The following is a 27,748-nucleotide window of genomic DNA, read 5'->3' as shown; positions in this document are numbered from 1 at the left end:
CACAACGTACCCCCAATATTCGGCACGGTGCGCTAAGCGCGCAGTGCTTCTTCTTCCTCCCCCTCCCCTTTTTGCCCCCCTGGAAATTTTCTGCGGATTCCCATGCTGTGTGTACAGAGCATGGAGCAGCTCTGGGGGACTTAACAGATTCAGATATGAGCAAAGCCCTGTGCCCTGCTGTGTGAACGCTTCACTTTCCCCTTCATTACCAATGTTGGCTGTCCTCATTATTATCTGTATCCAAACTGCTCCTAATCGATCCAGTTGTCGATCTGGAGCAGATCGCACATTTAGGACATAATTATTATTATTATTTAGTATTTATATAGCGCCGACATATTACGCAGCACTGTACAGTGTATATATATATTGTCTTGTCACTAACTGTCCCTCAAAGGAGCTCACAATCTAATCCCTACCATTCCCATATGTCTATATTATGTAGTGTAAGTACTGTGGTCTAGGGCCAATTTTTTAGGGGGAGCCAATTAACTTATCTGTATGTTTTTGGAATGTGGGAGGAAACCGGAGTGCCCGGAGGAACCCCACGCAGACACGGAGAGAACATACAAACTCTTTGCAGATAGTGCCGTGGCTGGGATTATTACATAATTGTCAGATCCTGTCAGTCGGACAGGAAATTGCATTGTGTGTACCCAGCTTGCTGTCCTACCATATTACCATACTGTATAGTGCATGGCTGAGGGAGACCTTTCAGGAATCCCCCCCCTTAAAAATCCTGGGTTTGCCCTGGCTGCTTAAGTTTATATCTGCAGGCGCATGACTATTTAATTCTGTTATTGAGAGGGTCTATAGCTACTTAATTCTTCTATCTTGCACACGGCTACTTAATTCAGATATCCGGAGGCCCAATTTCTACTTAATTCTGGTATCAGTGGGGTGCGATGTAGCTTTTTATTTATTTCATCTGGGTAACGGGTGTGGGGTGCACTGCCTGGGGCCTGTATAGTCTAAGGTCTAGTCCTCAATATAATTGTTGCTATGCACATTTCAGAAATGTGCATAGTGTATGGAATGCAAAGAAATTAGAACTGCTTAGACTTTTGTATTGTGCAGCAGTGCTTTATTGCAATGTACTTCTGCATGCATCTTTGTCCATGTAGTTGTAGTCCTTTCCTATTCAATGTTACTGAATGGCATCAGCAACACAACAGAGAACAACTGCGGTCAGGTGGCAATGTGTTGCTGTATAAACACACTGCCACCTTCATTGTATAGTGTGGAGGAAATATGCCTCTGGTACCTGGTGGTTAATCAATCTTGGTATGACTATGGTGAGGGCTGAGGGGCTGCTTCTTCCATCTAATAGACATAGGTCTCTTATTTTTACCCAAGGACCGGGCATGGGAAATCCTTAGCAAAACCAGGCTGACGCTGTTGCTAAACTGGAAGAATCACAGACACCATAAGGACAGTGTGTTTCCTACTCAAAATCCTAAGTATGAGTTTGAATGCACATTAATTTAGTAACTGTATTCTGAGACTGACTTATGATTTAAAGATATTGAATGACTGACTGCAGAATGTAAATAGTTAATAACTAGCAGCAGCAGCAGCAACTTTTGGTAATCTCAGTTCTGTGGCTGCTGGAAGTGCCGGGAAGTCCTATCTGCACAAACATGCAGTGGGATGTCGAAATCTCCAGCCTCTCCTCCTCCCTCGCAGGAAGACGAGCTGTTCCAGCAGCGACGGGGGATACATGTAGTGCTGTACTGGGAGTGGGAGAGAGGAGAGCGCAGAGAGCGGCTGTGTGTGGACGTCCAGTGTGCCCGGCCAGGGCCACGTGCTGACTGCTGCCCATCTCCACCAGCCGTAGGTATTGATTTATTCATGATTTTATTTGCTGTGTCACGAGAGAAGAGAGGTCTGGTGTTCTGTGCTGACGAATATGTCGACATTACAGTCTACCTGTGTACTTTGCTTCTCCTGCAAGCCTGATGTGAATGCTTCCTCTCTCTAGAGTTTCTATGTTTGCTTCAAAGCAAGCTTAGATTAAAGATACAAATTGCATCTATACATTTTTTTTTGCAATTGGTAACTGGAAACCTATTTGTTTGTTACTTTCTCTTACTTTTCTCTCTGGCTAGGAGCACAGTAGGCAGATTCGCTAGAGTTGTGGAAAATACATGCTTTTTTTTGCCAATAATGAAAGTCCATGAGCCACATATAAAAACTCATATATCCGCATCTTACAATGTGTGTTTTTGAAAACGCACAGCTTGCTGCATATTTCTTGAAAATGCATGTAAAACACTACATGTATTTCAATGGAGACGCAGAGGATGTGCATTTTACATGCGTTTTTGATGCATTTTTCTAATATTGTAGTTTTTGGAATTTAAGATGCTTGTTTCCACTATCGCAAATCCGCATGCATCCAACGCATGCGGATTCGCACATGTAATGCAAGTGGATGGGCCTGTTTCCACTGTAGCGTTGTTGAGGTGCGTTTTTTCAGCGGTGAAAAAACGCACAAAAGAGCCGCAGAATTTGCTTGCGAGTGGAATGCATGCGAATTGCATGCAATGTATTTAATAGGGAAATCGCATGCGTTTTCCACATGCGTTTTTGCATATACCCTCACCTATGCGAATTCGCAGCAAAAAACGCATGGGGAATCGCATCCGCATGCGATTTCATCAGCAGTGGAATCCAGGCGATTCCGCACCGCAATAGTGGAAACGAGCCCTAAGATGCACCTAGGTTTAGATGCCAAAAACCAGGGAAAAAACCTATACAACTAAACTTGGCGCATTTATGGTGCAGGGGCGTCTTATGGACTTCCCCCCCCCAAACTGTCTTTATCTAAGCTACACTGCCCAGCTACACTACACTAACCTTTGCTGTCCCAGACTCCCCATCAACTACACTACAATTCACGAACCCTTGAAGCCCCTCTCCCCCCCTGTAGTTACACTGCACCACTACACCACCGATTCCCAACAGTCACACTACACTACACTAACCCCTGATGCCTACCAGCTACACTACCCTGCCCACTACACTAACGTCTGATGCCCACCAGCTACACTACATTACAGTAACCCCTGATGCCCACCAGGTACATTAACTCTGCATTACACTACACCTTCCGGTGGAAGATATAACCTGATCCTGCTGCCGCACTACTCTTGTTCTCCGTCTCGGGTCATATTGCCACTGTGCGCTACTTATTAAAGCAAATTTGAAGTGGAAATTAAGTTATGGGATGATTGATTGTGAGTAGTCATGGTAAGTAGAACTTTCCTAGAGTCTCATATACCTATTTTTAGCTTAAGAGCTGAATTTCTAAGGCTAAGCACCAGCCATGTTAGTGTTATGTACAATCTGCTCAAAGTGTACCAGAGTCGTCCTAAAAGAAAGATTTGATACCTGGGGGCATGCGCAGAAGACCCCGACTGAAGTGACTTAGCCAGTTACTGGAGCTGATTGTGGCTGAACAGAGGCACGCGGGAGGACGGCGAGGGACTCAGCGGTGCTTATGGGGCTGGAGGAAGCCCCGGGTAAGTATCAAATCTTTCTTTTAGGATGTCTCTGGTTTCCTTTAATTCAGCAGCAAAGTAAACAGAAGTAATTACCCTTAGTGATAGTTTGCATAATGCCTGGAATTATGTGGGCTGTCTTTCGCGCCGTATAAGACGCTCCGGAATATAAGACGCACCCAGGTTTAGAGGGCAAAATCCAGGAAAAAAAAAAATATACTAAACCTGGTGCGTCCATATTCCAGGAGAGTCTTATACATGTTACCCCTCAAATGTTGTCCTCATGCCTCCAACATTGTTTCCCATGTCTGCCCTAAGTGTCCTCCTGTGTCCCATTGTCTCCCCATGTGTCCTCTGTGTCCCTCATACATGCCCCATGTGTCACCCATGCCTGCCCTATGTGTCCCTCATGCATGCACTATGTGTCCTCTGTGTCCCCAATACCTGCCCCATGTGTCCTCTGTGGCAACCCTGCATGCCCTCTGTGTGTCCCTCATGCCTGCCCCATGTGCCTGTGTCCCCCATGTGTCCTCTGTGTCCCCCATGCATGCCCTGTGTCCTCTATGTGTCCCTCATGCCTGCCCGATGTGCCTGTGTCCCCTTGTGTTACCTATGAATGCATCATGTCCCTCATGCCTGCCTTTTGTGCCTGTGTCCCTGTGTGTGTGTCAACTGTGGCTGCAAGTGATGTGTGCCTCTGCCCTCTCCAGATGCCTGTTAAGTGTGTGGCTGCGTGTCCCCCGCGAGTGTATAGTATGCCCGCTCCCCCCGTGTTCCTTATCTCCCTCCCCCATGTGGTTGCTGGCCCCCCCGGGTGTTAATCTGCAGCGGGCTTACCTCTCCGCCATGCCCACGAGGATTGGAGACTTCCATCACAGCCGCGCATCTCGCTCTAGTGATCGGCATGTGATGATTGCGTCATCATCACATGCCGATCACTAGAGTGAGATGCGCGGCTGTGATGGAAGTCTCCAATCCTCGCGGGCATGGCGGAGAGGTAAGCCCGCTGCAGATTAACACCCGGGGGGGGGCCAGCAACCACATGGGGGAGGGAGATAAGGAACACGGGGGGAGCGGGCATACTATACACTTGCGAGGGACACGCAGCCACACACTTAACAGGCATCGGGAGAGGGCAGAGGCACACATCACTTGCAGCCACAGTTGACACGCACAGGCAGGGAATTCCCGACGTGGCGGCGGGTCGCGGTCCGTATCGGCGGGCGTTTATATGTCCAGGATTCCCTGCCTTTGCCGTATAAGACGCAGGGACTTTTTCCCCCTATTTTTTGGGGAGAAAAAGTGCGTCTTATACGGCAACAAATACGGTAAATATTACAGAATTGTTGTGAATAGGCTCCATCTGCGTCAGACTGGTAACAGGGTGTTTGATACACATGCTACTGTTCTCTATTGTAACCTATGGTGTTCTTTAAATTAAAAGCACTACCGTAGTTTACGACATATGAGACGCTCCGGAATATAAGATGCACCTAGGTTTAGAGGGCCAAAACCATGGAAAAAAAGAATAATAAAATAAAAATAAATATATATATATATGTTCTCCCCCATTTGGTGTCCTTGTGTGTCCCCATGTGTCCTCCTGCATCCCCCATGTGTCATCCTGTGTCTCCTTCTGCCCCCAGTGTGTCCACTTCTGTCCCCTGTATGTTCGCTTCTGTCCCCAGTGTGTCCCATTTGTCCCCTGTGTGCCCCCTTCTGTCCCCAGTGTGCACCCTGTGTGTGTCCCCAGCTCCCCCTGTGTGGTCTGTCCCCCCCCCCTTGTGTCTCCGCATCCCCCCTCCCGATATAATTAGCAGTGTAGCGACATGCCTTACCTAATCCAGCAGCTCCCACGGGGATCCCAGACCTCTCTTCTCGCCCGTACTGCTCCTCCAGTGATTGCGTCATCACTAGGGGGAGCTGTGCTAGAGAACAGAGCCCTGCCATCCCCCATGGGAACTGCTAGATTAGGTAAGACATGTCGCTACACTGCTAATTACACCTGGGGGAGCAGAGACACAAGAAGGGGAGCAGAGACACAGGCGAGGAGTAGACACACAGAGGGAGCTAATGCAGGGAATCCTCGTCATATTGGAGGATGTTCGTAAGTCAGGGATAACCTGCATTTACCATATAAGATGCAGGGACTTTTTTACCCATTTTTTTTGTGGGGGGGGGGGGGGGGGGGGGGGGAGTGCGTCTCATACGGCGGGAAATACAGTATTTGGCAGAATATTAATAGCTGTGACTGCAGAAATGATGGCAGATTTTTTTTTATATTTTTCGAATCATCTGGAATGTAGCAATATAAAAAATAGTATTGAGGTGCCACGACATGGCCACCCAATCATAATTTCGATCGATTTCCATCTGAAGTTGATTGATCAATCATACCTGACAAAAGATCTTGCTGAAAAGGGGTAACAGCGGTAGATCAAAGGGCCATAGTGTCAAGTTAAGGCCTCTTGCACACTGCAAGTGATTCCGATTCAGATTCCGCTTTTTAATCAGTTTTCACATCCGATTCAGATTCCGCTTTGCAGTGTGCAGGGAGCAAACTGCAAATCGGAATCGGAATCGGATGTAAAAACTGATTAAAAAGCGGAATCTGAATCGGAATCACTTGCAGTGTGCAAGAGGCCTAATAGTGGTCTCCTAGGGCCCTGTTTCACTGCAGTGGGGCAAACTCACCTGTCCGTGTGGCACACTCTCCCCTTTAGTTTGTGTCCATCTCCATCCCCGCTGTTGCCTGTTCTCCGTGACCAAACAGCATGTTATGTAAGAAAATAAACCAACATATAAAATGCAGACATTTCTCTATATATAAAATGCAGAAATTACCCCGCATATTACGGTAAATGCAATTATTATCCACACAAAAATGCAGCTATGACCTTCCACATAAGTAATGCCGCGTTTACCCCCAAATGTAAAATGCAGCAATGATCCTTGCATATGAAATTAAGCCGTTACCCCAGGATATACAGTAAAATGTGCCAATCACTTTCACATACCAGATGCAACAATGACCCCCACATATCAAATACAGCAATGACCCTTAATCTGTCAGTCCCATTAGCAGTGGAGCAGGACTACTTTGTCCCACGAAAATGGGGAAGCAGGAATATTTTGTCCTGCAGAATTGCAAAATGTCATGGAACCCCAGGTGAGAATGGCTGCCCTGGAGGATCTAGAGACTCCCCCCTAAATATCTAACATTTTGTTTGGCTGGGTACAGATTTGCTTTAATGTCTGGATTATTGAAATCACCTATAAGTATGACTTCAGTTTTTTCTTAACCAGTAAATGACTGCTCTACGGCGATTGGCGTGAGCAGTGCACCAACCCCAGAACCACTCCACGGCGATTGGTGTGACTGGCTTGGGGTGGAGAGTGCACAGAATCGTGCTCATCGATGTGCGTGTATCCCCGCTTGAATCGTCATCAGCCTCCCAGCGGCGAACGCCGCTAGGACACTGCTAGACGGCAGAATCGCCGTCTATTTACTATGTACGGGGTTGAGATCTACGGCAGCGCTGTACTGGGGATTTTCAGAAAATCAAATAAATATTTGTATAAAAAAAAATAAACATCCTGGGAGCGATCATTGCCCACCAACAGAGAGCTCTGTTGGTGGGCAGAAAAAGGGGGGTCACTTGTTTGCTGAGATGTGCGGCCCTGTAGTGAGGCCTTAAAGCTGCAGTGGCCCTATTAGTAAAAAATGGCCTGGTCACTAGGGGGGATTTAAGAGGTTAAATTGCTGCGGCAATTGTACTTCATCAGTGTTATCGCTATGTGCTAGCTTAAAACACGCCTCAGTAAGAAATGTATATCCTATACTTCCTCCATAAATACTTACTCCTACAGACTCACAGAGATCATATACTGCTGTGGCACTGCGTCGCCAGAATCACCATTCTAAATATGACCCAAACAGGCACTGTTCCAGGCCTGCCTAATTTTTCACAGGATGTGCATGATATTGCATTTTCAAGTATGGAGACCATAAACTGATCTAAACAACGTTAGTTTAAGAAGCAGCTTGGTAAATGTAAACATACTAGTTAAAAAACCACACCAGACATTTATGTTCATATCACCTGTGGGCTAATGCCTGTTTGTAATGTCTTTATGCCACTTAACCACTTGCCGACCAGGGGAATTTTCACTGATCGGTGCTGCGTGGGCTCTACAGCCCGCAGCACCGATCAGCAGTGCAGCAGGGCGATCAGACTACCCCCCTTTTTTCCCCACTAGGGGGATGTCCTGCTGGGGGGGTCTGATCGCCGCCGGCCATTAGTGGGTAGCGGGGGGGGGGCTCCTCAAAGCCCCCCTCCGCAGCATTTTGTGCGCTCCCTCCCTCCCCTTACCTCCCTCTCCCTTGCTGGGCTGCGCAGGGCGGATAACCGTCCTGCGCATTGTGGGATAGGCTTCAGCCTATCATATGGCGGCGATCCCCGGCCAATCAGAGGCCGGGGATCGCCGATCTGACTTACGGCGCTGCTGCGCAGCAGCGCCGTATGATGTAAACAGCGGGGATTTCTTCCCCGCCTGTTTACATTTTGCCGGCGAGCCGCTATCGGCGGCTCTCCGGCTGTTCACGGAGAGACCCTCCGTGAACTGACATGGAAAGGCCGCTCGATCGAGCGGCCGTTTCCATGGTAACCCGCAGACGACCAGTTTACGCCAATCGGCGTTAGCTGGTCGTCAAGAGGTTAAAGAAAACCTGTAACTAAAAAAAGTTCCCCTAGGGATACTAACCCCAAGCGGGGGAAGACTCCAGATCCTATCGAGGCTTCCCCTGTCCTCCTGTGTCCCACGGCGGTCTTGCTGTGCCCCTCCGAACAGCAGGGATGTAAATATTTACCTTCCCGGGTCCAGCGCAGGCGCAGTATCGGCTCTCCGCCTCAGAGATAGGCGGAAATAGCCGATAGCTGTCGGACCACTTTACTGCCCAGGCGCAAGTCTCCTGCGCCTGCGCAGTAGAGCGGACCCGACAGAGATCGGCTATTTTTGCCTATCTCCGTGCTGAGAGCCGCAACAGTGCCCCCGCTGGAGCCAGGGAAGTTAAATATATCAAGCCTTGTCAGGCTTGTCGAGCCAGGATTGTGGGACGCTTCGTGGGAACCAGCATTGGATTGCCTGCAACTACAGGGGAGGAGGAAGCCTCATTGGGACCCTAAGGCTTCCCCCTCCCGAGGTGAGTACTTTTTTTGTTACAGAGTCTCTTTAAGAGAGTCCAAGAAAACTTAAAGGAAACCTTGGAATAAATTAAAAGATTTATACATACCTGTGGCGCATACGAGAAGAAATTGCCGCTGGTAGACTTGGGCACAGGATGCAAAATAAAGGAAAAGCAAGGAATATGTCCCAGAATAATATTTACCAGATCATTAGCAGAAGAAAACAACCATTTCAAGCAGAGGCAGAAAAGTTTAGTCATCTACATTTAGTGATTTCCTGTGTTACATGCTTCAGGATATTCTGAACAATAACATTGAAAGTTATGGGCTGTATGAGTTTGCTCGTTCACTTGTAATATTACATCTTAGGTAAGACTATATATATATATATATATATATATATATATATATATACATACATACAGTGCTGCCCATAATTATTCATACCCCTGGCACATTTTTACTTAAAGTTACTTTAATTTAACCAGCAAGTATTTTTTGACGGGACATTACATAGGTATTTCCCCCAAAAATAATAAGACAATGTACAAGAGGCATTATTGTGGTAAAAAAAATGTGCAGTTTTTATTTACATTTGAGCAAAAAGTGCAAAGTCCAGTCCAAAATTATTCATACCCCTCTCAATAATTAATAGAAAAGCCTTTATTGGCTATGACAGCAATCAAATGCTTCCTATAATTGCAGACCAGCTTTTTGCATGTCTCCACAGGTATTTTTGCCCATTCATCTTTAGCAATGCGCTCCAAATCTTTCAGGTTGGAGGGTCTTCATTTCTTCACCACTTTTGCTGTGTGTTTTAGGTCATTGTCCTGCTGAAATGTCCACTGGTGCCCAAGGCCAAGTTTCTCTGCAGACTGCCTGAAGTTATCATTGAGAATCCTCATGTATTGCTCTTTTTTCATGGTGCCATTTACTGTGATTAGGTTCCCTGGTCCATTGGCTGAAAAACACCCCCAAAGCATTAGGTTCCCACCACCATGTTTGACAGTGGGGATGGTGTTCTTTGGGTTGAAGGCTTCTCCTTTTTTACACCAAATGAAGGAAACATAATTGTGACCACACAATTAAATTTTTAGTTTCATCTGACCATAACACAGAAGACCAGAACTCTTCTTCTTTGTCCAGATAAGCATTTTCAAATGCCAAGCAAACTTTTGTGTGTGGTTGTTGCCTGTAAATTATCAGCACTGGATGTCCAATTCCCTAGATATGCAACTGAAGACGGCATCAGCAACCTCTTGGAGAGGAAAATAGAGAAGGCGCTTTAAAGGGAAGGTTCAGGGAGGGTGGGTAAAAAATAAAAATCAATTTCCACTTACCTGGGGCTTCCTCCAGCCCGTGGCAGGCAGGAGGTGCCCTCGCCGCCGCTCCGCAGGCTCCCGGTGGTCTCCGGTGGCCGACCCGACCTGGCCAGGCCGGCTGCCAGGTCGGGCTCTTCTGCGCTCCAAAGCCCGGAACTTCTGCGTCCCACGCCGGCGCGCTGACGTCATCGGACGTCCTCCGGGCTCCGGGCTGGAGGAGGCCCCAGGTAAGTGGAAATTGATTTTTATTTTTTACCCACCCTCCCTGAACCTTCCCTTTAATGGCATGATGAATGATCTCTCCTTTTACTTTTTCTTACTTTCCAAAAACAAATCACTTAAAATAAGCTTTTCCTGATTAACCTGATTCTGGTATTACTTTTCTTGCCTTAATTGTAAATACTTGTTTTGCTTGTAGGATGCTTGAAAGGTTTTATCAGATAAGGTGATCTATGATAATTAATAAGAACAGCTCCCTGATGTGAGCTGATATTTCTGTAAAGTACTGCAAGCTAGCTGTCTGAGAGTTCTTTATAGATGCATGCAGTAAATTACTTGGAACATGCAGATTTAGCAAGGGACACACAACACATGCTTGTTCTGGGCCTGCTGGAAAAATCACTTTTCCTGTATGTGATGTCACTGCCCAGGAATGAGTTTAGTCAGTATGCTACAAGATTATAGTCTGCAAATTTGTGCAGACCTGACTAAGAATACTTCAGTTTCTCAATGCATAATATATCTCCTGTACTTTCTTCAGATAAAATAATTCTTACCAATAGTACACTGAAATGGTAAGATCTATGTGCTTGTACGGCTAGTACTGATAAATATAATTTCCATATTAAGATGGTTTCTATGGCAAAGGCTAATAATTTATGTTTGTAGTTATGAAATATTGTGTTTTTCCCTAGAAGGTTTCTGGCATAACCACCTACCTCTTTCCAGATTTATGTATGTGCTGCTCAGATCATACAGTGTTAAAGGGATACTGTAGGGGGGTCGGAGGAAAATGAGTTGAAGTTACCCGGGGCTTCTAATGGTCCCCCGCAGGCATCCTGTGCCCGTGCAGCCACTCACTGATGCTCCGGCCCCGCCTCCGGTTCACTTCTGGAATTTCAGACTTTAAAGTCTGAAAACCACTGCGTCTGCGTTGCCATGTCCTCGCTTCCCCTGATGTCACCAGGAGCGCACGGTGCAGGCACAGACCATACTGGGCCTGCGCAGTACGCTCCTAGTGACATCAGCGGGAGTGAGGACACGGCAACGCAGGCGCAGTGGATTTCAGACTTTAAAGTCTGAAATTCCAGAAGTGAACCAGAGGCGGGGCCAGAGCATTGGGGAGTGGCTGCACAGGCACAGGATGTCTGTGGGGACCATTAGAAGTCCCGGGTAACTTCAACTCATTTTCCCCTGACCCCCCTACAGTGTCCATTTAAGGCCTGAGCCCACTAATGCAGTTGTGTGCAGTTGTGTCCGCTTTGCAGCAACACATCAATGTTACAGATGCTGAAAAGCGGACACTGTGGTCAAGGTGATTCAGGCATTTCACATTGCTCATATTCCCTCCTGGAAAAATGTTTATGCTGCATTTTACAAAATACCGAAGTGTTTGGAAGCTTGAATTTTCTATATTTGTGCATAACTATGCCCTAAATATGTCCTAAAAGTAGATAATAATTTTAAAGAGAAACTGTAACCTAGAATTGAACTTCATCCCAATCAGTAGCTGATAACCCCTTTACCATGAGAAACAGATCATCATGGGGCTCTGTATGACTGATATTATGGTGAAACCCCTCCCACAGTGTGATGGCATCACACTGGGGGAACATTGTTGCATTGTGGGAAATAACAGCTGTTTCCAACTGCCTAGAAAGCAAGCAGCATCTCCTTCCAGTGACATCACCTGCCAGCAGCAAAAAAAGTCACCATTTGATAAATGTCAGAGTGTAAATCAGAGAGAGAAAATATTTTACAATGGGCAAACACTGACTAAATCATTTATACATAATTATTGTAAAAATGAAGCACTTTTTTTATTACATTATTTTCACTGGAGTTCCTCTTTAACTAAATGGGTCCACAACAGAATGCTTACCAGTATCCGTTTATTACCTGGGTGAAAGGATCCAGTTACGTGCATGCTTGTGTGTGTGCATGTGTGCGTGTGTGTGTGTATGTGTGTGGCTAAGGTATTATATGAAGCTCTAGAGATTAGTGGTTCATTTTACGGGAAATTGGAGACCGACACTTTAATCAGAGGGATAATAGTGAGTGTGGGAGGCCCTGCCTTTTTTAAAATACAGAATTGTGGGCCTTTACTATCCAAGACTTATCTTTACAGCTTGTATCATGTTTCATGCCAAACAGTATTTCTGAGGACCGATGAAAAACATTTGGTGATGCACAGACTGTAAAAGGTTAAAAAGCAATTACTTTAAATAATAGTGTTATAAAAATTTGAATAGTGTGGACTCAAAGCAATTTGAAAGATGCGGCCACTTAAGGTGGCCACACACCATACAATTTTTTAAATATCTGTTCAATTTAAGAATTGCAATCAATTTTTCTGACTGACTGTAACATTTCAAAAATATGACCAATGTACCACACACGTATGTTCAATGTTTCCCCAATTATGATAAAAATGATTGGATACTCTGACAAAATTGCTAGGGTGTGTATATTAATAAATTGACAATATAACACACACCATACAATCTTTAGAAAGATTGAAGAAAAATATCTGGCATTCTAGTTCGATTAAATTCGAAAAAAACGGGAAATCCGATCAGATTTTTCAGTCGAATGAAAAAAAAGCTTTCCGATCCGATTGTTTTTATCGAATTGCTGTAAAATTGGATTATTTTATTGTATCGTGTGTGGCCACCTTAAGGCTACCCTGAATGGGCCACCCCGGAGCATTAGGGAGTTTTGCCCAAGGACTAATGGCTGAATAGGTAAATGGGCGCAGCTAAAGAAGTATGGAGGAGCAGAGTTTGTTCTGTCAGATGCAGAGAGCAGATGAAGAAGGATGACTAAAGAATTGGCTATTAATAAATCACTGGTTATTTTAGTAAAAGATGGTTCTGTGGAGTGGTTGGGATACTGTCAGGGTTCTTGTAGGCCGGGGTTCATTTTAGGGTAAGGGTTGTGATCGTCATAGTTATGCAGGGGAGGCTGAGTTGCAACTAAGGTTGGGGGCCAATACACACATGCTGTAAACCCATAGTTCTAGGTGTCTGTAAGGCTTTATAGGAGTATAAAGGAATGGTTTGCATAAACACTCATTGACTTGGCATCATGGGGATAGCTTCTTCCTCATGTGTAACTGCCTCTAACACAAGCTAGATGATCCACGATTAATAGAATCGTCCCGTGCCATCTCAGCCCGAAATCTAGCATGTGTACAGCTGTCCCATGGCATTCATTCCACCTCCACCTCCTTTCTCTCCTAACCAGTAGACACTACTCAGCAATAGCTGAACACTGCCTATGTTAAGAGCTTGATCCCTAAACTGTTGCACTGATGATCGATCAATGATATTTAAACACAACCGTAATTGACAATGGCCCAGATTTATCAAAGCAATGATGACAGTTTCTTCATCTTATTTCCTACCTATTTCATTACAATTGTAATCTGCATGTGTTCTGAGAGAACATTCTCTACTTACAAAATAAGAAGACTTTTGCACTAGTTTTTGCATGAATTTCTAGAAATGTCGTACTTGCAAAACCAGTGCTAATCTGTCGTAGAAATAAGAAGTGGTTGATATCACTTCTCAAACTCATGCAACGCTGCCACACTGGGGGATTAAACTGTCAACTTGTGCTGTATGTGTTGTTTTGTTTCTCCACATAACTGAATTAAAGTTCTCTTTCACAGTTGTCAGTCACATATCTTGCTTGTAAAGCCCAGACAGCAGCTATGCTGTGAGATAGATTCTTTATGAAGCAGGAGTTTCCAGACTGATTGATATCATTCAGTCCATCCTACCCTAAGAAGTGCTCATGCTGTTTTCCCATTAACATACTACTGTGAGTCTCTTTTTTTATGTGTTATCCAGTGCTGCATAATATGTTGGCGCTTTATAAATTCAATAAATAAATAAATAAAACTGCCACAGTACATCTTACCTCACTCAGAGGATTCGCTCACAGACTGCACTAATACTGAGAATCCTTCTTATCTCCTCCTGTTTTAGTTGCACCTTTTTAAAATGTCTGAGACAGTTCTATATGATTTCTAGAAACTTCCTAAGATTTTTCTCTCAGACACCATTGATAAATCTGGCCCATTGTGTATACGGCTTAAAGAGGAACTTTACTGAATATAGCTTAGTGAATAAAATTATTTATTTTTAACAATATTATCGTATTTTTGGACTATAATGCTGGGGATACACGGTACGTTTCTGTACCGTGTATCACCCAGCTGATCCGGCCAGCTGATAATATTCAGCTGGCCCGATCATGCCGCTCGACCCCCGCCCACTCGATTCCCGCCTGCGGACAATGGCAGGGAATCGAGCGCTGATAAGGAAGTGCCGGCGGGGGCGAGCGGTAATCGATCCACGCGCACGCGCGGTGGAGCGAGGCCGCCGGTCGACCCGTGTATCCCCAGCATAAGATGTTCCGGGCTATTAGACGCAGCTAGGTTTAGAGGGCAAAAACCAGGGAAAAATAATTATACTAAACCTGGTGCGTAGTCCAGGGGTGTCTTCTAGATGTTCTCCCCCAAATTATTGTGCCGTGCTCCTGTTCCCCTTTGTGGCCTCCTGGCTCCTGCTGTCTCCCTTTGTGTCCTCCTTCTGTCCCCTCTTGTGACCTCCTCTTGTTCCCCTTTGTGTCCTCCTTCTGTCTCCCCTTGTGGCCTCCTCTATCCCCCCCCTTGTAGCCTCCTCCTGCCCCTCCTTTGTGTCATCTTCCTGTCCCCCCCCTTGTGTCATCCTTTTGTCATTCCTTCTGTCCCTCCTTGTGTCATCCTTATATCCCCTTGTGTCCTTCTTCTGCCCCCTTATGGCCTTCTCCTATCCCCATCCATGTCCCTGTATCTGATAATGAGCAGGGGTAGCCGAGGGTATTACTCATGTGACCCGATGGTGCCTGCGGCGGTGGCTGCTGGTCCCCTCCGTGTCGTCCTCTTCTGATGTCCTGCACTCTCCTTTGCTTCCCCGAGAAGATACAGGGACACTGCACTGGGGATAATACAGGGAGTCCCCAACATCGTGGTGGGTAGGCGGCTCCTATCGGCGGGCGATCATATGTTGGGGACTCCCTCTATTTGGACTATAAGATGCAGAGACTTTTTACCCCCACTTTTGGGGGAGAAAAAGTGTGTCTTGTAGTCTGGAAAATACAGTACTTTATACATTATTTAGTCAATATTTGCTCATTGTAAAATCTTTCCTCTGGCTGTATTTACATTCTTAAATATAACACAGGTGGTGACATCTTTACTGCTGCTGTATGTTTACAGTATTGTATGTTCTGAAGTCAGTAGAAATGGCACCTGGTTTCCCAGTTTGCGGTAGCAGTGTGACTCGCATGCGTAGATTCAGGACATAGACGTGACATACTTCCTGTCCAGCAGGTAGCGCGCCACTGAGTGTGTGTGTGTGTGTGTGTGTGTGTGTGGGGGGGGGGGGGGGGCGCAACGCAGATTTCCATGTTGGAGAAGTCGGCAGCAGGGCCCACTCCTATGCCGCGGAAAATTGCATCGCACTATGGGGTTGATTCAATAAACCGTGCTGTGACAAATAGCACACCTTATCAAAGATATCACACCTTATCAAAGTTAACATGCCTTATCAAAGTAGTTTAGTGAGCGCTATGAACTTATGGCTGCTAATTGGCAATGGCACTCGTCCTGCCCTGAGCCCCTGCGCGTTCGTATCGCTTGCTATGCTACTCTGATAAGGTGTGATCTCTTTGATAAGGTGTGATATCTTTGATAAGGTGTGCTATTTGTCATCGTACGGTTTAGTGAATCAACCCCAATGTGTGAAAGGGACCTACAATAATCCTTTTTTTTTCATGGCTTTGCATCCTTCTAATGTCATGCTTCATAAAACTCATTTTGTGTGCATGTTACTCACACAGGACCTACACAGGCTACACAGGTATTCGTGGTTACTCTATATTAGTTAATGCAACATATTCATTTAGATGTTCTGTTTCCTTAAAACAAACCTGAACCAAAAATTAAAAGTCAAAATAAACATACACAGGTCATACTTACCTCCCACGTAGTCTACTCCTCGATCTCTTTCTCCTCTACCGCATCCTGTTTGATCACTATGATCGATGGAGTTCAACATCCTCCATTTTAAAAATGACAATGACCTTGCAACAGCTTCGGGGTCAGTACACGGTTGTACTGTAATATCACCCACATGAGCCTTAGGCAAACATGGACATTACCTTGCACATCAGTTGTCCTTTCAGTTGTAACAGACAGCAACTGATATATTGTGAAGAGAGGGAAACCGAGAGCCCGATATGGTGTAGTATGTTAATGTAATGGTATCTGGTGATAAAGAAGGTGATTATACTCACAAAGGTAGGTCGCCACCATTTGGCAACCACTGGGCGAGCAGGCGGGGAGAATTATAACTTGACCCCGCTCAGGTCTAAGAAGTCGTTCTCTGTAGATGGGAAAAAGTGGGGATACACCCCTCCACCAAGGGTGGATTAAATTATTTTGTAGCAGGATAACAGAGGCTCCAGGTAGAGTAAAATTAATTAAAATCGTTAAAAAGGGCGAAGTGGGTGGACTCACCTCCCTTCTGGAAGAAATGGCCGGACAACGGGCAAGTTACTTGCAGTTTAAAGTAACATTTAATAATAACTCCAAAAGTGCAACGCGTTTCACGGGTAACAATCCCGCTTCTTCAGGCAAACGATTTTTGGAGGGTACACTGTCTGGTCAAGAGCTGGGTATAGCGCCTCTGTGACAGAGCTCTTGCACGTTTGGAGTTATTATTAAATGTTACTTTAAACTGCAAGTAACTTGCCCGTTGTCCGGCCATTTCTTCCAGAAGGGAGGTGAGTCCACCCACTTCGCCCTTTTTAACGATTTTAATTAATTTTACTCTACCTGGCGCCTCTGTTATCCTGCTACAAAGCAACTGATATATAACTGACAGCAGCCAATATATTTCAGATCTGACAAAATCTTTTCAGAACTGGAAAGGATCATTGTTAGAAGAAAATGGTGAGCTTCTGAGATGTACCAACTGGGAGGTACAGTAAGCATGTAACATTTATTTACAGGTACATCGTGTTTATTTTAAATAATTCTTATCGGTTCAGGTTCCCTTTAAAATGTTGAAGTTAAGTGGAATCACTTTAACTGAAGCATTGTGTATGCCTGGCAAGGCTTTACCTACATATCAAACTGATACTCCCACATAGTTCACTATTGTTGTTTCTTTGGCTGGTCACTTAGTTACTGGGAAATCCCTTACTCTATGAGCACCTTCATTTAGCATGTACTGAATATAAATGAGGATGAGTAGCAAGATTATACATGTAATGATAATCCAGTCTGAAAGCTACCAGAGGAGCAGTGACATCTAACAGGTATAATTGAACTTGTCTGACTCAATAGCTGTCTATGGCAGATCTGAACATACAGGTGTCAGGTATACCAGGTACTTGTTCAACTTAAAGTATATTAATTAATTCTGTGCACTTTCAAATTATATATACAATATATATAGATAGATTTAGCAGCAATACATGCTTAGTATGTAATGCTATAGGTCTTTTAAAGTAAAATTGATATAAGAAAGCTTTAACATGTGTCCTATTCACATTAGTGGTTGGGTGAGGAACTGTGGCCGCTGTTAGAAAACCAGGTGTCCATAGGAATCTATGGTACTGTTGGGGATGGTACTTTATCAGTGGGGATAGGGGGGTGGTTTCTAGTAGCGGTTTTCAGCATTGCAGCTACTGAGCCATAGAAAACCCGGACAGTGAAAGCTTCTGAAACATTCACAAGTTTGTTGCAGCATTTGTTGGTTTGCTGCTGATAAGAATAAGTGCTTCATTGTGGTGGCTGCGATGTCACAGCTGGCAATGTGGGGCACATACCATGGACTAATGCAGTAAAATGGAGCCGATAGCAGAAATAGAGCCAATTAGATGTGAGTTGGTTGTGTAAGTCATCAGCTTATATGAAGGTGCACTTACTTTTATTTTTAGTACCGGTCTGACTGCAGTGGTCATACTCTTCCTGTAATACATTGTAGATGAATGTGTAAACCAGGTGTACTAAATCTTCTAGCTGCAGGCTTGGAGTAGGTTTGCAGTTCAAACAAAACTGAGGACAAAAGATATGCAAGATATGCAGCCTCTGTAGTATTCCATAAAGTGCCATTAGATTTAGAATTATTACGGTATTAAGGATGAGCGGGGGCAGCTTTGGGAAATGCATGTATGGGGGGAACATTTCTGCCTTCACAGTAGATGTTGCAGTGGTAAAGGTGGATGTGTCGGGAAGATGGAGAGAGGCTTGGAGCACTTGGGCGAGAGGCAGCAACCTGGTTCATCCAAAGGACATTCCTTTTGCTGCGGCCTGTTACCCCGAACACTGTGAGACAGTTCCGCATTTCTCAAAACTGTCCTTGCTCAATCTTAATTATTAATATTTGTGTGTAGGTAAAGACAGCAGTGCGGCACTCCCTGTATATTCTATGCCTGTGTGTGAGAAAGTAAAAAACGCTAATCTCTTACCACTGTTTCTTGCATTCTCCTGCCGCTCCACTGGAACGTGTGCTCCATCCTAATAGAAGAAGAAAGGAATCAAATTTGTATTTGATTTCTTTCTTCTTCTGGAAGAAGGAACGCAGCGTGACCAAGTGTCAGTTTGACACGAAACGGCCATCGCTTGTCCCCCGCTTTTACCCGCCACCCACCTCCTCCACCACTGGCGCCACACCGGTCTACGCCAGTCCAAGACCATGATGTAAGGTATTCACTGTAATGGATGTGATCCACTGCCAATAAATGACCACAGCAACGGATGGAGGGAGCACGTGCTTTTTTCTTTTAGAATACTAATTATTAATATATTTCATACTTTATGCTTTAATATATTATGCAGCACTGACTATTAAACAGGGGGTGCAAATGACAAACTAGCATAGATAACAAGTACTGTACATGCATGCAACATGACAAAGTCAGAATTTAGGAGGTGGCTATACCTGGGACCTCTTCAGTGTCTCCATATAGACATGACCTCTCAGCTTCGCTGGCCTCCCCTTCATATTGGAGCTGCGCCCCGCCATTCATAGCTCACACTGGACACAGTCAGAGTGAGGGTGCATGCTCTGTCCACTCTCTACCCCTTGGTGAATCGCACTGCCGAGAGGCTGTGCACAGCAGCTGTGGCCAGGCATTTTCGAGGTACAGGTAGTCCCCAACTTACCAACACCTTATGAATGTGTGCTGATACGAAAGAAAATGTAAAATTTGAATCTGTGGAAACAAGTCAATCATTTGTTTTGCAAAAAGACCTTGTAGTTTTTGAGAAAATCGATTTAAAAAAAAATTCAATGAGAAAATGTTTTTTAAATTGGTAAAATGACATTTTGCTGTGCTACACTGAGGGCACAGGGGGCCAGAGGTGACACTGTGTGTGTGTGTGTGTGTGTGTGTGTGGGGGGGGGGGGCACGAAGGTACACAGATGAGACAGAGACAGCACAGAGGGACACTGAGGGCACAGGGGGCCAGAGGCGACACTGTGTGCGTGTGCGTGTGTGTGTGGGGGGGGGGGTAGGGAGGGACACAGATGAGGCAGAGACAGCACAGAGGGACACTGAGGGCACAGGGGGCCAGAGGTGACACTGTGTGTGCGTGTGTGTGTGTGTGGGGGGGGGTACGGAGGGACACAGATGAGGCAGCGACAGCACAGAGGGACACTGATGGCACAGGGGGCCAGAGGTGACACTGTGTGTGTGTTCTTGTGTGTGCGCGTGTGTGTGTGTGCATGTGTGTGTGTGTGCGCATGTGTGTATGCGCGTGTGTGCGCGTGTGTTTGTGCGTGCGTGTGTGTCTGCGTGTGTGTGTGTGGGGGGGGGGGGATACGGAGGGACACAGATGAGGCAGAGACAGCATAGAGGGAACTGAGGGCACAGGGGGCCAGAAGTGACACTGTGTGTGTGTGCGTGTGTGTGTGTGGGGGGGGGGGGGTACGGAGGGACACCGATGAGGCAGAGACAGCACAGAGGGACACTGAGGGCACGGGGGGCCAGAGGTGACACTGTGTGTGTGTGTGCGTGTGTGTGTGTGTGTGGGGGGGGTACGGAGGGACACAGATGAGACAGAGACAGCACAGAGGGACACTGACGGCACAGGGGGCCAGAGGTGACACTGTGTGTGTGTTTGCGTGTGTGTGTGTGTGGGATACGGAGGGACACAGATGAGGCAGAGACAGCACAGAGGGACACTGAGGGTACAGGGGGCCAGAGGTGACACTGTGTGTGTGTGTGTGTGTGCGTGTGCGTGCGTGTGTGTGCCTTGCGTGTTTGTGTGTGTGTGTGTGGGGGGTACGGATGGACACAGATGAGGCAGAGACAGCACAAAGGGACACTGAGGGCACAGGGGGCCAGAGGTGACACTGTGTGTGTGTGTGTGTGCATGTGTGTGTGTGTGTGTGTGTGGGGGGGGGTACGGAGGGACACAGATGAGGCAGAGACAGCACAGAGGGACACTGAGGGCACAGGGGGCCAGAAGTGACACTGTGTGTGTGTGTGTGCGTGTGTGTGGGATACAGAGGGACACAGATGAGGCAGAGACAGCACAGAGGTACACTGAGGGCACAGGGGGCCAGAGTTTGTGTGTGTGCGGGCGTGTGTGTGTGTGTGTGTGTGTGTGTGTGTGGGGGGTACGGATGGACACAGATGAGGCAGAGACAGCACAGAGGGACACTGAGGGAACAGGGGGAACGAGGTGACACAGTAGCGGGCAGAGGTGGCACAGAGGGGGGCACTGAAGGCTAGGGAAAACAGAGGTGACACAGAGGGGGACACTGGAGGTAAGGGAGGGGGGGCACAGAGGAGGTACAGAGACAGATATAGCACTGTATCTGACTGAATGAACCTACACTCCCGTGCGGTTTAGAAAGATACATAACCACCCCATGCCCGTGATGCTCCAGACCAAGGCTCTTGCACAAAGCCGTGAGGGAGAGCGCATAAAGAGGGTGCAAGGAGTGGACAAAGAATGCGCCCTTTAGTGTTTAATGGGAGACATAACTCCAACAATGGGAGGTCGGGGAAGCTGAGGGCCCACATAGCTTTTGAGGACACTAAAGAAACCCCAGATGTGACCACCTTGTACATTTTGATTGAGTCTTGGTTGTGGCATATCAAGAAAACAGCAGAAAGTTCATGTATATCTATCTCGTCCCCAACTGCTAGCTTTGTACTGCCCATTGTGGTATGAGTACCTTTCTTTCTGCAAGTTAGTCTACAGAGGAATGGACACCTTCACTGACAGATACAGATCCAAAGATAATAAGTCACTGTAAGGAATGAACTTGCTTAGTTTTATTAGCACAGCAAAAGGTGTAAATGCCTCCTGACAGGCCATTTAAAGGGAACCTAAACTGAGAGGGACGTGGATTTTTCCTTGTAAACAATACCCGTTGCTTGGCAGTCCTGCTGATCTCTTTAGCTGCAGTAGTGGCTGAATCACACCCTGAAACAAGCATGCAGCTAATCCAGTCTGACTTCAGTCAGAGCACCTGATCTGCATGCTTGTTGAGGGGCTGTGGCTAAAAGTATTAGAGACACAGGATCAGCAAGAGAGTCAGGCAACTGGTATTATTTTAAAAGGAAAAATCCATATCCTTCTCAGTTTAGGTTCCCTTTAATCTTATCCAGTGATGATAACAACCAGGGCCAGCTCTACAGTTTTTGCTGCTTGAGGAAAACTTTTTAGGATGCACCCCCCAACCGGTTTGGAATGATCACACAGCACCCAACAATTTACTCTGCTTCATTTAAAGTTCTCACATGACATGCTGCAGCTCGACACAATACTATCAATACTATCAACACAATAATCTCAACACTGAATCCCCTGAAGCGCGGCTGCACTGTACCTGGCCAGTAGCACGGACTCGTTTATGCTCGACTTTTTTCCGCTCAAGCCCAATCGGATCTGTGCTCATGCGAATGTGCGAGCTGGCGGTTTTGCGAAGGGTCAGCACTGGAACGGACCAAGAGAGGAGGACAGGGGAAGCCTCTGGAGGGTCCAGAGGCTTTCTTCTGTTGAGGTAAGTACCCAAATTGGGCCCTTATTTTTCCTACAGGTTTCTTTTAAACTGAGGGCAAGACAGGTTAGCATTTCAGAGGTTGAAAAAAGAATGTTTGAGTGAGCGTTCAAAGCAAGAAACATAGTCAATGTGAAAATGAACTACAATGACAGATATAACTGGAGTGATCATTTGTGTTAGGGCCCGTTTCCACTAGGAGCGGTGCGATGCGGCTACATAGCCGTATCGCTTTGCAGGTGTCCTGAAACACATGCACAGCATTGGAAGAGTTTCCACTGCGTGCATGTTGTGAGGAGCGAATCCAGGAATCTGCAGCATGCTGCAGATTCTCGCACGGCCGCATCCGCCCACAGCCGCGTCCCTTCTCCTCAATTGACTTCCGCATCGGGAGATGCGGAAGTGATGCGGCCGGCGGCGGGAGTGATGCGATGCAGCTAGGTAGCCGCATTCACATCACTTTGTAGTGGAAACGGACCCTTAGTGTTTGGTTGAATTCTTTAATGTTCCTGGTAAAATATTTAAATTTACCATTCTGCATGCACATTAATTGTCCTCTTTTTACAGGTCCATAACATGTTGGGACAACTATTTGTTTTGCTGCTTCTGAAAAGTCCAGTTTTGTCATGCATGTTCCAACCTGCGCACAATAGCAGTAAGTGTACCATTAGCTTATTATTATTTACTTTACAATGCCTTCCAGTGTTATAACACTCTGCTGATGTGTAGGACCATCATCCCTTACACCCCAGCTACACCATACAATTTTTGTTCGATTCAATTTGATTCATTGATTCGATTCTATTCAATCTGACATGTCCGATCGGGATTCGATTCGATTCAGTTTGCCTTTGCAAAACATGTCGGATTGAATCGAATCAATGAATCTAATCGAATTGAATCCAATCGGACAAAAAAATTGTATGGTGTAGATAAGGCTTAAATGTGAAGTATAGATATGTGAATCAGATAATGTGTTTTTATTGCTGCTACAATGTATGCTAATGATATTCAATTTTTAATGAAGGTATATTTTACTGCATTATGCTATTAATACTACGCCTGAAAGGGAATAAAAGGTTTATAATGTAATTAGTTACTTAATATCACTTAATATGCAGGGAATGTGGTTTTATAAGTATGCAGGGATTTAAGATGTGGCTAAATTTTACTTTTATAGTAATATCGCCACTCTTTTTGTTCTAGCTTGACCTGGTGATCTAATGGTTCCCCCTACCCTTCATATATTTTTCCCACGTAGTCTAGTGGTCCCCCCTTCCCCTTTATGGCATTCCTTAGTAGCCCAGTGGTCACCCACTTTCGCACAGCTCTCCCTGGTAGGCTAGTGCCCCCACTCCACCCCAATATCTTTCTCCGGTAGTGTAATGGTCCCCCCTTCTTCCCTTATAAGGAATTCCATGGTAGTCTAGTGGTATCCCCCTTAAAGTATACCAGAGCCCAAACATATATGAGAAACGGGGGGAGCAGGCATGTATGGTGAGCTGTCCTGATGCTCATTGCTCCCCCCTTTCTCCTTTCTACGTCACCCGCAAGCGCAGAGCTCTCCCAGCCAGGGAGATGTACGTGTGCCGACAGCCTGGCCCATGCTCCCGACCCGGTCGTCCACAAGACGGGGCCACAGAGTAATTACATATACAGGAGTCGGCAGAAAGGAGAACGGGGGGAGCGGTGAGCATCAGGACAGCTCACTATACATGCCTGCGCCCCCCGTTTGTCATATATGTTTGGGCTTTGGTAGCCTTTAACCCTGGCAGTCTACTGGTATCTTCCTTATCCCTGGTAGTTTAGTGATTGCCCCCACCCCCCGTGGAAAGGTCGGCAGCAGCTGGATGCATAGCTGGTAAGTATGTGACACCCCTCCTGTTTTATGCGCTGATTGTCTCACTCATCTTACTCAAACCACCGGTCTCTTGTGTCGGCATGTGCTGGGCAAGCTGTTAGTCTGAGTAAGGCCAGTGTTAGTATAAGTGAGAAGAAGAGAGCCAGGGTGACACAAACTATGTCGGGGGAAAGTGGGGTGAATGGGATCGGTCACCTGTGCTCATCAGAGTAAAAAATCAGAACCTGTTTTATTCGCCAAGTATGACGGTTGTCATCGTACCCGGAATTATTTTTGGAACACGTGGCAATGGCAGTAGTACAGATGACAGGCAGTTATTTACAGACAGAGATCATACATTAAGGGCATAGATAGTGCACAGGGGAACTTGGCTAGGGGTTTTAGTGGGTAGGGGATTAGAGTTCAGCAGAAGGACTTCTTGGTGGAATAAGGTGCTCCTACGTCTGGGGGTTTGGAGGGGATGGCTCTGTAGTGGTGGCCCAATGAAAGAAGGTTGAAGTAGCGACTGCCAGGGTGAGGAGTGTCTTGCGAAATCTTGCTGGACCTGTTTTTTAGTCTGGAAGAATGGAGGTAGGTCCACCAGTGGCGGAAGAGAGCCGATGACCCTCTCCGCCACGTTGATAACTCTTTGGAGCTTGTACCTTGCGGTTACACCGGCGTATCTGCATACCAGATGATATCAGATGAGCAGAGGATGGACTTGATGTTGGCGGTGTAAAAGATGTCCAGCAGATCCCATGGAAATACAAATTTCTTCAGTTGGCACTACAGTCTAACATTCACGTTCTTCTGCTACAACTGGTGACAGAGAGGACATACTGTAGTGTGGGCACCAGTGGTTAAAATAGATGTATGATTTAAACAGAGGTTTTTTTTTAACCTCTGCTCTCCTTGTTGCATGAGGTCAAAATACAGTTTAAATTCCTTTTTTTTGTTGCTTTAGATCATTGTTATGTGACCACTAATAAACTCTACAAAGCTTCAGTTTTAAAGAATTTGTATTCTTCCATTTTACAGATTTCTCAGTGATTGTTGCCTTTTCACTCAGCCCATTTAAAAAAAGGTAATCACATAAACAAATTCATAGGAAATATCTCAATCACAGGAGATGAACATCAATAAAAGGGAAGGGGAATGTTAAAAGCACTTTACCAGGCATCAAATCATTGCTATGAAGATAAAATTTTACAGGGCAGTGAAAGGTTCAACAGCCGTTTCCCACTGCCAACCTGCAGAGCTTCTTCAGGACACCTTCAGGGCACCTAGCCCCTCTAGACCCCACTTAAATAGATCATAATACCTGTATTTCCAGATGGACATCCCAGACCTCCATTCTACGCAATCACCATGCATAGTCCTGGAATGCACACCACTTGCGGCCATGTAACTCTGGAACCCTCTGGAAAGCAAAGAGGAAGTGCTGTACTCAGGTCACCTCCTGTGCACATGACAGTGAGCCAGGGCAGTTTCTAGGCTAAATTGCACCCAGGATGAGGCTGTAAAAATTGCGCCCCCCCCCCCCCTCCCGGTGGACTCGCAAACCCTTACTCTTCAGGGACAGTCACACAGCCACAGGTTACAAGTAGATCTGGCTACTTACTAGTGACCAGCCGCTCATCCGGGAGGAAGCAGGGACCAGGAAAACACACAGGCAAAGAGAGCCCAGAAAGCTGACTCCTCCATGGGCGCCGCACACTGACAGCCTGCAGTACCGCTACAGGACATCAGGTGTCATCATGCGGTGGTGACATGATAATGACTTGATGTTGGACAAAGGCAGCCCAGGAGGAGTCAAGGAAGGTGATCGCGCTGATAATCTTCTTTCTTCTTCCATTTTAATGCACTGTGCGTCACCCGCTCCCTAGCGCTTATGTCCTTCTGCCTGCGCCCCCTTTCTTCTACTTGCAGGTCTGCGCCCACGGCGGTCACCCTATCTGCACTGCCCAAGAAACGGCCCTGCAGTGAGCGCTGTGATTTGCACCGCAGAGAGCTGCTTACCCCAGTCTACAGTAGCCTCACCACTGTGACCGAGGGAGATGAATGACTCCCATAGTCACTATGGCAACATGGTGCAAACACTGCCAAATGAAAAAATCACAAAAGAAGGACTATAAACATATAACAGAGGGTTCCCTAACTTATCCCCTAGTCATACAAGAGGCCAGAACATTTGGCCCTGAACTGTCGCTGAAGGGATTGAGTACCAATCAGTTATTTTGTGTGTGTGTGTGTATGCACCTTTAAAAATCCTGATTAGGACTGTTGCTTGCTCAATTATTATTTTGGATTTATTTCTGAATTCTGTATGTCTTTATTATCAGTTTTACTTTAGGGCCGAATTTCACAACACGTGGATTCTGGATGCAGAAAAACTGACTCCAATGAATGCCTATGGGAAATCTGCATCAGAAAAATCGCATTTAGTGGAAACAGGCCCATAGGCATTCATTGGAGTCAGCTTTTCTGCATCCAGAATCTGCGTGTAGTGGAAATAGGCCCTCATCAGTGCAAACAAAATAGCAGGCCCTTTGTAATCCTAAAGGGTTAAATGAACTGGAAATGTTGCTTGTTCTATGGCATGGCCAGATGCTAGCGAAGACAATGACTAGTCCGGTTGTTATTTAAATATAAAAGAGAGAATAGCACGATGAGAAGCCCCACTTAATGATTTCATTATTAGTAATGCCATTTGTTTATATCTTTTACTTTTAGCTTTTGATTCACTGTGAAAATGTAGCAATTACTCTAGTCATTAAAGCCACATCATTTTTTTCTATAGAAATCTCATTACATACTTTTTATTATTAGCTAACCACACTGCATTCCTGATGCACTGCCCATTTCCTGTTTCCCTGTTACAGCCTTATTTCTTTTCTCTGCAGATCAGTCACTGTTTATACTGTTGTGATAGAATTATCAAATTACCACAAACATTCAGGAAAAAATTTAATGAACATTAGAAATACAGGTGGTCCCCTACTTGCAAACAAGTTCCTTTCCAGGAGATTGTTTGTAAGTAGACTTTATTTGTAAATTGAGGCCTGTGTTAATTGTGGTGAAACAAGGATAAATGGACATATAGTATAAACGATATCTTTTTTGGTTGTTTTTAATGTGCTTTTAAAGGTCAACCGAGGTGACATGTGGCATGATGAGATAGACATGTGTATGTACAGTGCCAAGCACACAGATAACTTGGCTGTGTTCCTTTTTTTCTTTCTCTGCCTGAAAGAGTTAAACATCAGGTATGTAAGTGACAGTTTCTGTCTGGGTCGGACTGAGTCAGACAATAGCATTACCCTCACAGCCATAAAACACTTTCCTGTCAGTAAATGGCTCCTGAGAGCAGGAAAGAGATAAATAGAGTCAATAATTCATAGATTTGAGCTCTTTCATACTTCAATGAAGGTGTAATTGAGCAGAGACAATGAAACAGTAAAAACTTAAAAACTAGTTTTAAATATAAAATAAAACTGTGGGATATCTTACAAAGTCATTTTTAGGAGAAGGTGGATAGATACTATTGTTTATCTTGTCAGTTTATTTTCACCTCGGATGTCCTCGGATAGTATAAGTGTTACTT

The 27,748-nt window shown here is 45.6% G+C and overlaps 1 protein-coding gene across 2 annotated transcripts in view; it reads left to right on the top strand.

Moving 5' to 3' along the window:
* The first annotated feature begins 1,717 nt into the window (after positions 1–1,717).
* LOC137546167 (interleukin-1 receptor-like 2) overlaps positions 1,718–27,748 on the top strand; it is an 81,315-nt gene continuing 55,284 nt past the window's right edge. Inside the window, exons 1-2 of one of the 2 annotated variants that reach the window (XM_068268249.1) lie at positions 1,718–1,833; positions 22,872–22,959. In XM_068268249.1, the coding sequence (XP_068124350.1) occupies positions 22,881–22,959 (79 nt within the window). In that variant the 5' untranslated portion in view covers positions 1,718–1,833; positions 22,872–22,880. Of the gene's footprint in view, positions 1,838–22,871; positions 22,960–27,748 lie in introns of both variants that reach the window. The other variant, XM_068268248.1, reaches the window with a different exon arrangement.

This window comes from Hyperolius riggenbachi, chromosome 2, assembly GCF_040937935.1.
Source record: "Hyperolius riggenbachi isolate aHypRig1 chromosome 2, aHypRig1.pri, whole genome shotgun sequence".
Taxonomy (NCBI): domain Eukaryota; kingdom Metazoa; phylum Chordata; class Amphibia; order Anura; family Hyperoliidae; genus Hyperolius; species Hyperolius riggenbachi.
Note: the sequence above shows the minus strand (reverse complement) of the source record. Positions and strands in the feature narration are given on the sequence as shown.